Here is an 11,326-nt window from a genome sequence, read left to right on the forward strand (position 1 = left end):
AAAATGGAATACAAGACACGTCAATGGCATGAGAACTGCTTCTGTTGCTGTGTCTGCAAAATGGCCATTGGCACTAAGTCGTTCATCCCTAGAGAGCAGGAGATCTATTGTGCTGGCTGTTATGAAGAGAAATTCGCTACTAGATGCATCAAGTGCAACAAGGTGAGAATCCAATTTTTCTAAACGAATGCAAATTTTTCAAACTACATTTCCAGCTCTTAAGAAAAATCTGACAAAATATTTTTTTTTTTCATTCTTTCTCTAGCTTGAAAGAGTAGTTTGCGGCAGTGTTGGCAAAATTTTAAACTGATTACGGACTAAAAATTAACGATTAAAATGTTAATCGCGATTATTGATTAAAACTAATTAGTTGTAATCGTGTACATATACGATTAATGACGTATACCGTACAAGGGTTTTGTAAGACATAGAAAATCCGCCTAATATAAGAGCGAATACCATGCGTGTGTTGTAATGCCTCATATCCTTAGTGGCCATTTTAATGATTGGCCCTGCTTAAAACCGATTGGCATTTTTGTTTAACTCATCTTCTTTAAATTATTTGTATTTCTTCACCATGACACGATTTTAGATACATATCGTTACCTTAATATAGAAAGGCCCTAACTCATATAGTCGCTGAAATGCAAAAAAGCCGTAACTGACTAAAATTGTTTATTGCTTAAACCGATGTGGGGACTTATATATCGATGAAATGCATCATAATCAATCAAAAGGGAATTTTGAATATTTACTTAGTTACGGCTTTTTGTATTTCAGCGACTGTATGAGTTAGGGTCTTTCTATATTAAGGTGACGATATGTAGATAGACATTAAAATTATATATCTATGCACCAGTGATGTAAAAGTACTTTTTTCAGCCCCTTTTTAATTTGAAAGTACATTCGGTACACATAGACCTTTTTCGGTACATTTTCAACTCTCTTCTTTTTTAGACATCGCCTACGTTTCTCTGTCATATGGGCAGACAATGATCAGAGATTTGTTAAGGTTCATTTAGGAGCCCCCTACTAAGCCTTAAGAAGCACCAGCGGACAAGAGTTAAGCTTCCTTCGATCCCTTACTGACAGTAAGCTGACTCCTAAGCAGGTACCGAAAATAAAATTTATTTTTTTAACAGTCAAACTTGGTCAAATATTTTATAGCTTCGAAGTAATGGCTGTCAACAGTGCCATACCCCCCTTATTTGTTGCTAAGAGGTAATTTGACTTCCTAGTTCTCCGCCAAAGCAATTTCGTTTGATTCTTTCTTAAGATTGAATAAATGCCCGAAATATTCAAATCTAATTTCATTTAATGTGAAATAGGTCAAAACACATTTTTAAACATCGATTTATTTACATACATAAATTATATAGTAGACCTCTCAGAAGCTAAATCAACATCTTGGCGGCATACGAAGATACCAAGCGAATGCGAGATCCTGGTTTAAATAGAGGGTTTGGGCGAACAAATGCTTCAGAAGCACTAAAATGAGTCCCCTTGTCTAAATCTTTGTTTGGCCTCGAAAAGTTCTTCCAGTTTTAACAGATCTCAACGTATTATAGAACGCAATCCCAAAATCATGCGTGGTATATTTTCGTCATATTTTCTTACTGTTGAACAGGTTTCACTAGATGTGAAATGTGTAACTAAATCTACATACAAATTTTTTAGGTAAATTCGTCTGCTGTTAGGTACATTTTTTTCCTCAAATTAAGTACAATGTGAAAATTTTATTTTCCATCCCTTCTATGCACCCCAACCTAGAGATTTATTGCGCCCTCTACGCTTTATAACAATTCTTCTAAGCCTCGACCGCTCAGAAAGTGCTCTCACTTCTTCTGTCTATGGCACAATAGACGAGAATATCAAGCATGTCCCCAGCTTATTCATATACCTCTTCATATGCATTACTGGGTTGGTATTCTTCTACGTTTCTCTTTTGGAAGGGTCATTAGTTGATGAAATCTCTTCATATCAAACGCCATAGTAAGCACTTTGTCTTTCGTAACTCTAATAAGCTTCGCCAAATAAGTTCTATCAATGTGTCTCTCCCCTTCCTGAGCTCTTCTTCGATAGTAATGGGCCCTCAGCGAGGAAAGACTCGGGCCGACTGGAGTGTTCGATGCTGCCCCTTTTGCAATTAGTCCGCTATCTGATTTCATTCGATTCCCTTGTGGCCTGGGTGCTAGTTGAATTTTCTTTTACCTACCAAGGCAATCACTCTCAATTACTCAAGGACTAAGGATTATTTGATTTCACACAATGAAAGAGCCTTGGTGACCGCTTGACTCATCACTTATGATTAGGATCCTTTCAATTCGAAACTTTCCACGTAAATTTAGCTACGCGCACAAATTGATGGTCATCTCTTGAAAAAAGAGATGGCGGAAGCGAAGAACTTTGCTTCTCTGCAGGATATGACTTTGCTTTTTCAAATTCCTCACTAGAAAAATTTAGTCAAATTCGGTTGGCGGTCTCTTTAGTAATTAGTTGGAGAGGTTCAAGTACGGAATAACATACTTAGACCATTCTCGTCGAACACAGGCGCCTCTCTCTTGTTATATGTATATACACATATCCGTCATTGTAGCTTAGTGAGTGATTTCCCTCCCTGGCTCGAATGTCCTTGACCTATCGCCCGCTTTAGGTTATACAAGCATCTAAGGTTTTTGGGGCTGCAACGCCATGACTTTCCTGAGTTTGGTGTCCACGATTACTTCCAGATACTTCACCTCTCTGGCAACGTTACTCGCGAATTCATCCGGAGTTATGTTCCTCCTGTCCGACAGAAATATTTTTTATGGTAAAATGAATAAGGACTATTTTTGTGTGGCTTAAGTTCAGCACCAACTTCGCACACCATTCCTTAGTGAGTTGTAAGCCTCTTTATACTATATATATATGTAATGGAATGCAATGATACTACATACTTCACCCTCTTCTAAGCTCCGTAGGAGAAGAGCTAGAACCCTTCTGTGCAGGTCGCGCTTTTTAGTCTTTAGTTGTGACATGCCCCCGACTAGTCCGGTTTCAGAAATTTTAGTTTCAAACAGCCATTACGCGGGTTTTTAACCTAGCGCCCATAAACGAATAATACAGGGTCACATTTATATTCCCGCGAAAAGCATTTTTTAGATTTAAATCTATACTCTTGTAGGGTACCCAAGACTTGTCCCAGATACTTTCCTTGTAAACTCGGCTACTTCCCTATTTCCCGGAATACCGCTATGCCCGGCACTAAGTATGTATTGGCGATTTGTTGGCAAAGAGTAGTATGTAAGTTTCTTTTACATTCCTGAAAACACGTATTGAGTTAGTCGTAGCCATGGACTTTGGCGCAGCTTAAGTATCTGCAACGAATGCACACTTTTTTGCGACGAGGTCCATTACGCTTACCAATTTCATTGATCTAAACCTGAAAATCACTTTAACAATCTTTCAAAATATCCTCGACTCCAACAGCGGCCGCTTCTTTATAACTAGAGTCCGAGCAACGCCTAAAAATATAAAAATTTATTGTTTAACAGCAGTCGACAATGGCAATGGCTAGCGTCCGTGGTATTGCTGCCATGAAAAAACGTCTCTTAAAAAATCGTTTGTCATTCGGAGGCAGCGTGAAATTGTAGGTTCCTCCATTTTTTTTGCAATATCAATTGCCTCGCTTCTTTGCGAATTTGAGCCAGCTATTCACTGGCATGTGCAGACAAGTTTTTGGGAACTTTATCATGCCGTTGTGCTGATTGGCGCCTTTGTTTCACTGTCCACACATGGGTGCCGAAACGAAGAATATTTTCACCTTAGCATTTTCATTCATGCGAAAAACACGCCCTAGCCATCGCAATCGCCAGACCATTCCGTATCCGCGTCGCCCACACACGAATTGGGCCATACTAGAACTGGCGTCGTATAGAAGTTCTCTCGAATACCACCACGATTTAATACAAAAGATCAGAGAGTAAATCAAATAAGTTTTTTTCACAAAATTTTATTAAAGTTATTACTTCATGCATTCATAACAAACTTATACATTTTAAATTAATATTTCAGGTAATCACCTCAGGTGGTGTCACCTACAAGAACGAGCCATGGCATCGCGAATGCTTCACATGCACCCACTGCAATATCACATTGGCCGGACAACGCTTCACCAGTCGCGATGAGAAGCCCTACTGTGCCGATTGCTTTGGTGAATTATTCGCCAAACGTTGTACAGCATGTGAGAAACCCATTACAGGTAAGATCACTCACTATTTTCCAAAGCACTGCTTCAGTAAAATTTATATTTCTTATAATCGACAGGCATTGGCGGCACCCGATTCATCTCGTTCGAAGATCGCCATTGGCATCACGATTGTTTCGTGTGTGCCAGCTGCAAGACCAGTCTAGTCGGACGCGGTTTCATCACCGATGGACCCGATATCATTTGTCCCGAATGCGCCAAGCAGCGACTTATGTAAGAATGAGGACGTCAGCTATGTTGTATGTGAACCAAAGTGAACATGCATAGCGCGTGGCATGATGCTCTCTATCAAGCTATTAAAAAAACAATGGAAAATTCAATTGAAAAATAAGAAAAAAACGAAATATTAATAAAGCTTACAGAAAAATTTATGTATGTAATTTAAAAATTCAAAAAGATCAATGGAATATTGAAAAAGTATATATTAATTAATAAATGTATATTAGACAACCTTATCAGCCTCGAAGCGAAAAGGCGTGGAACTCCTTTTGAGCAATAAAATATTCATATTCAGCAGTGAGAGAAAAAAAATTAAGTAAAATAATTTATGTAAAAGAATTGATTTATCTACTAGCTGTTAGTTTACTTAAATTTACAAAACGCTATTATTGTTATAGATATCAGACACATAAGCTGAATTATACAATTTTCTAAAAATCTTACTAAAAATGTATTTGGCTTAAAACTATTTGCGTACTTAGGAAAAAAAATTGGATGTGGATACTCCGCGGTATGTATATGAAATTATTTTTGAGAGAAGCAATGAATGGGCATTTTAAAGTTAAGAAAAGTTAAAAAACTCAAACAGAAGCATGCAATTTTAAGATCATAAGAAACAAATTTAAAAAGTAATTGCCAAAATCTCCCTTAAATCTGTAACTATTTAGAAAGCTTGATATAACCACAGCAGATAAATGCTTACCACTAAGCCATTTTTTTGTTATAAATACATATGTACATGTTTAATTGCATGCAACATAAGAATGCCACAAAATAATCTACTTAATTTAAATGATTGCAAAGAGCCTTAAAACTTGGAAAAAAATAATAATTAAAAAACAAAACTAGTATGTTTTTAAGCTTCTTCGAATTAAATTCAGACAAAAGCACAATTCTTAACCCGGGGTCTTAGCTATTATATTTAATTTAATAGGAACACAGCTCAATTTACGAATGATAATAATTTATTAATTTTCTGTTAATATATATATGTAAATATATATGTATATATATTTGCATACAATTTTAATCCTAATTTATTTTGGTTTACTTACAAAAACATAATAATTGTTTGTTCATTTCTTTAAACATTTTAAAAAAATATTTCTTTCTATCAACTATGCTTGTCAAAACAATCCTAACTAATTTAAATTAATTTAGTTTAGTAATAAATTTTGAAATTGTCATTCAAATGAATGTACTTACATATTTACATACACATATGTGCATAATTACGTAGCCTGTGCCCTTAGCTTCCTATAATTATGTGCATACATACAGGTGAATGCATGTACGTATTTTACTGTAAGATGTGAGTAGATTCTATAACAACAATTGATTTTGAATGCTGAAATAAATCAAAATACTGCGAAACCAATTTTGATGTAATATTAAAATATTAAAAATGAAATAAAGAAATAAACAGTAAAAATGGAACTGTACTTTTTTTCGGAGCTTAGGAGTGAAGCAGAGCACAGGAACCAAAAGCAATTACATACATACATACATACATAATTTAAGTTGGAGTGCTGCTGACCGACCTCCTTAACCCGAGTCTGCCCAACACCTTTTGGGAATAAAATTCAAAGTCAGAGAAAAGCATTCAAATTTTTATTTTATAAAATATGTTTGGTTGTTGTTGCTGATTCAAATTAAAACAACAACAACAACAAACAATTCTTAAGCAAAAAACACAACCGACTTCAATTCTCATAGGAGTTTAGGAGTACCGTTAATTTTTTCATGATCGAAAGTTCGGATGTAAACCAAATTAGTATGGGGCCACCTGTGAGACACTACCTTCCCTTTTCCAAATCGGTTGACGTAGTCCAAGGTTATGCGGTAACATATGTACATACATAAATAAAAAAATATTCCCATGAATTGATAACCTTCTCTTTTTTGAAGTCGGTTAAAAATTCAATCATTAAAAATTTTATACATCTTTTACTTTTACCCATCGTACAATTCCATAAGTAACGTAACTCTTCTTCTTACCGTCTTTTTTTCTGACAGGCTGTAGGTGTGCGTTTGGCAGACTGTAGGTGTGTTTTTGGTTAGCGTTTGGTGTTTTTTATTCAGTGTGTTAGTGTATTTTGAATAAATTGTAATAGAAAAGGAAGAAATTGTAATAGAAATGAAGGAAATTTTAAAAGATAAGAGCAAATATCAAAAAACAGGTGATCTCAGCTGTAGGCATTTTTTTGCCAATCAGCTGATAGTGTTTTAACTTAAGAGGTGTTCGCACGAAGCGGTTTTGCATTCAACTTTTGCGTTCAACTCACGCAGGGTTGCACGAAAAAAAAAGTTGAATGAATAAGTCTTGGCTGGCGACCAATTTTGTTGAAAGCGATTAGTTGAAAGGCCGTTCAACCAAAAGTAGAATGCAAAGTTGAATAATGCAAACGCCTTTTTATGGCGAATTTCTTGATATATTTTGATATTTTTAGCCATTCAATTTTTTTCCGTACAACCCTGCGTGAGTTTATTGCAAAAGTTCAACGCAAAATCGCATCGTGCAAATGGCTTTTTAGGAAGCCGTACGATGCTTTTATCATTGAACAAACAGCTAGGTAGGACATTTTCAACTCCAAAAGCTTTACGACAGGCATGCCCAACACCGGCAGAACTCCATAAGCAAGTGCCCCATGAACCAAATAGAACAGATCCGACCGGTTGAGAAGCAGCCATTTGTAATAGCTATTGAGAAATAAGTGTGTGACGTTCCTAATTTTGAAGTTTGCTATTTCTGTTTTGTTTCTTTCTTTATGTGTATTTTGTCGGTGGTTTATTTCAGTGATTTTTAAGCGATTTTCAATAAATTTTTTGTGCAAATGTAATTAAAATGAAGTGCCCGGTGATTGGTTGCAAAAATACGTACAAAAATAATAAATTGGTTAGCACAAACATGTGCTACAAAATTGCTTGCATTTTTTCTTTATGCTTCGTCTTCATATTCATTGTTTACTTTTCAAAGAAAATAACATGGCGCCGAAATTACAAACGTCAGCCAGAAAATTACTTTTTTCTTTTGCTTCATCTTGTCAGATCTTGTGTAGTTGGATCATGCAAGTGCCCTGCGCTGGGCACGGCTGCTTTTAGGCCCGTCAGAATGGGTACTTGTACGTCAATAACGGAAAAGTATACGAAGAAAGTGGCGTACGTACACAATGAAGGTGTTGCGTCTGCAAACAAAAATCAGCTGTTCCTTATGGCCGCGTACTTGGTATCCACACAAGTCAATTTTTTAGATACAATAGCAAAACATTCAAATTTGTTTACTAATATATTCCCACTTCTTTTGATGTCTTCATCACTGTCTCTGGCTTTTCAAAGACAGTTTATTGTCTGGATGCCTACTTTACTCAAACAATGTGTAAATTATGTGCATATTATCATTGGTCTTGTCATGTGTAAACGCGGGGTTATACAACTGTCAGCAGTGACGGACTAACGGCGCGTTTACATTGGACAATGCTGTCAAGCCAATGAAGATATACGTATTAGTTGTCAAAAACGCATGCATGGAAAAGTATGCATGTATTAGTGAAAAAGTGTGCATGAGTTGTTATTGTCATGACAGTATTGTCCGGTGTAAACCCTAAGTTAGGTGCGTCAAAAGTTCAGTGTTGGCCAACGTTCGTTGGGTCCGTCGACGCAAGGGTTGTCAATCTGACGCTCTCTATGCAAACACACACAAGTTTTGTTCCACACGAGAGAAATCGGCTGCTAGAGTACAACTCCACAACAAGCTTTTTCATCTGTTTCATTTTGATTCTCTAAGTTCTACGTTCCGTTAAGTTTAGTTGCTACAGTCAGGGTTTTACAGATGTCCGCAGTTTATGCCGCCAAAGCAAAAACAAAATACATGTAAATCTTTATTTTTGTACTCCTGCTATCACCTTATTTTAGGTTCTTTCCCGTACAACCCGGATCCGGTAACTAGAGAATAACCGAAAAATTTGCTCTCAAACATGGAATAATGTTCAGAAGAACGCGAATTTAAGAAAAAAAACTTCGTGCCCAGAATTTAAGAAATAGCGGTTCTTGTTATCGATACTTAAATGCCAACACTTGGAAATTGAATTTTGATTTCAATGGGCGTGTTCATAAGACGTAGCTGTTGCTTAACCGTTGGCTATTTTTGTCTTAGAAACGCACTGTTGAGTAGCTCCGCTCAGCTCAACAATGAGCAACTTTCCGCAATTTTTTTTCATTGGAAAATTTTTACGCTACCTGAAGTCAACGTGTTGGGCTTAGCCTAAACAGCTGATCGAAAAGACTTACGTCGCTTATATTAAATTTAAGGCCGCTTTATTAGGTGGCTGTTGTAAACAAATTTATTCAATTTTATATTACTGATGTGATAAGTAACTAAAATATTTTATAATACTACGTTTATAATAAATGTTTTTAAAATGTTTTCTATATAATTATACACTATTTAATTCATTATAACACTGAGCGATTTTTTCAACACGGCGGTAGCTCAGCGCTGAGTTCTAAATACTTTCGGCACAACTATCTATATTTACTGCAATTTCATTTGTTTCATTTATCAGCTGATTATTTGGCAGCATTTTCATCAAGCCGTTTCTAAGACGTTATTGTTGGATTCAACAGTTGCCAACAGTTTCGTAGCAGATGAACTAAACAGCTAGGTCTTATGAACGCGCCCATTAATAAAAAAAGTAAATAAAGATGGCAAATAAATGTAATCACAAATCAGCTGATATGCACTTTGCCACTTTATCAATTTTTAGTTGCGATCCCGTACGAGTCAGAAATAGTCAGAATCAGTCAGATTTTACTGGAAATCGATCCCGTACTTGGTTCTCTGACTATTGAGAAGACAAAAAAGGTAGTAAATACGGTTCTCTCTCTGTCAGAAGTTACCAGTTTTAGTCCGAGAATTTTTTGCTGGTAAATTCTGGCAAATGTGTCAAACGATCAGCTGTAGTGTGTTTGGCAACCAAATTGTAAACAAAGGAAAAGTGCACTCTGCTAATTCATGTGCAAGGTATTTAATTACTTGTTTAAGTAGATTCTAATGAATTTTAAAGTATTTTTGGTTATTTACATGGGTGAGCTGAGTGTGTTTACATACAAAATAAGCAAAAATTTACAACCAAAATTTGGAGGTTATGTTGAAGCTGACAGAAGTTACCATTTTTTACTAGAAATCGATCACGTACTTTTTAATGTTACTCTCTCGCTCTGAGCGAATTTTTATTTTTTGACAGTTTTACTAGTCCGAGTCCGAGGAATACGGGATTGCACCTTTTACCAGGAGAAAAAGTCCGGGCTGTTTCGGGCAGGAAGAAGAAGACACATACGATCCAATACGTTCCAATTTTCGCTCTTCGTTACCAATTTTTTGAGTACGGAAATGATTTCTGGGCTGTTTTGGGCACCACGAGATCCCGCGTTGCGTATGGGAAAGAACCTACTGTTTCGTTATAACGCTCTTTGTGAGTGTAGTTCTCTCAATTTTCCCATTCTTCTTCTTAATATATCTGGTATCTTCTTATTATTATCTGTTAGAAAAGAAAATATACAAAGCCAAAAATTCGCCTTGAAATGAACCAAAATTAAGCAAAGAACACGTAATTTGTTGGGTACAAAGAAAAATAAAATTATAACTGTTCGGCTCAAGTTTGTGCTAACCGATTCAAAATACGCGCGTGAATTTCAAAAAACGACATTGCTGTCGAATCTTATAATATAACATTGCTTTGCGAACGCATTGCGTTGGCACCCTGCAATCCCTGCCAACTTCGTTGTACGAGACAACCGACATATCACTGAAATTTCAACTTTTTCTGTCCCTCTTTCGCTGCCAGCAAGAATCGTCCAACACAATTCGCAGTGCAGGAAAATACTTGAATTCGGAGTAAAATTGCAAATAAAAAATAAGTTTGAAATAAACGTGTTTATTTTTTATGCAATAAAAAATATCAGGTGCATTATTTAAACAGAATATATTCGAACTCGATATAAATACGAGCAATCACAATGGTATTATCCGAAAATGAAAAGGTGAGTGATATCCGGACATGACAGCATGCGCCGGATTTAACAAGGCACGATATATTAAATTGTTTTTTTCTTTACCTGGTATCTTGTTAATTGACGCGGCTATGAATGGATGTGTTAAATACTGTATAAATTGTCACATCGCTTAGTCACGTAATAGGCAACTGCATTGCATTTGATAAGATATTGCCTCATGCCACGCCGCCTGCAGATCTAATTGGAAATAAGATCTCATGCACCAGTTAGATAGTTCTGTGTGTGTGGAATGTACATATGCCCATACGCATGTTTATGACCTTAGTTGGCCTATATGTAGCAGTATGTACTTCAGATACAATTACCGAAGGATTATCTACCTTAACATTTTCTTCCACAATAAAGTGCCTAGTATATACTATGAAAGAATGTCACATAGTAGGCAAAGTATCAATAACTCCAAAGAGAATATGCATATCTGTGTTCGTATGTCGGGAAGCTGGCTTTAGTATAATGCAACATTCCTTTTATTATTTAGACGACAAGGATTTCTTGCTCGTTTATTTGGCTAAAGTTCTTCAACCTCTCGGCGCCAGAAAGTCATTCGCAATCGTATGCTGCGGATGTCGCTTTATATTAAAGCGAGACTTTCGACATAAGCACAACTTCGCTCCGGCTACTGCAGCAGGTTGAACTCCTACTTGAGTAGGTTGAATGAGGATGTGCCGAATGAGTGTCCGGCATGCGGAGAGACCCCACATGACTCGAAACATCTCTTCGCATGCCCGGAAAACCCGACAACCCTAACGGCCTTGTCCCTGTGGACAAACCCCACAGAAGCTGCACGCT

The 11,326-nt window shown here is 36.5% G+C and overlaps 2 protein-coding genes across 3 annotated transcripts in view; one reads left to right on the forward strand and one right to left on the reverse strand.

The window, feature by feature from the left end:
* Positions 1–5,282, forward strand: LOC118746034 (prickle planar cell polarity protein 3-like; the record flags this gene model as incomplete). The annotated part of the gene is given in 3 exon segments (XM_036479759.1): positions 1–162; positions 4,054–4,240; positions 4,306–5,282. Coding segments are annotated over 3 exon segments (507 nt in total), but the record flags the coding sequence as incomplete, so codon positions are not given.
* The window catches only part of LOC118746035 (four and a half LIM domains protein 2-like), a 109,715-nt gene that overhangs the window by 9,401 nt on the left and 88,988 nt on the right, over positions 1–11,326 (reverse strand). The gene's annotated exons all lie outside the window — the stretch shown is intronic.

The sequence above is a fragment of the Rhagoletis pomonella genome, unplaced genomic scaffold, assembly GCF_013731165.1.
Source record: "Rhagoletis pomonella isolate Grant_MI unplaced genomic scaffold, Rhpom_1.0 Rhpom_scaffold_00010, whole genome shotgun sequence".
Lineage (NCBI taxonomy): Eukaryota > Metazoa > Arthropoda > Insecta > Diptera > Tephritidae > Rhagoletis > Rhagoletis pomonella.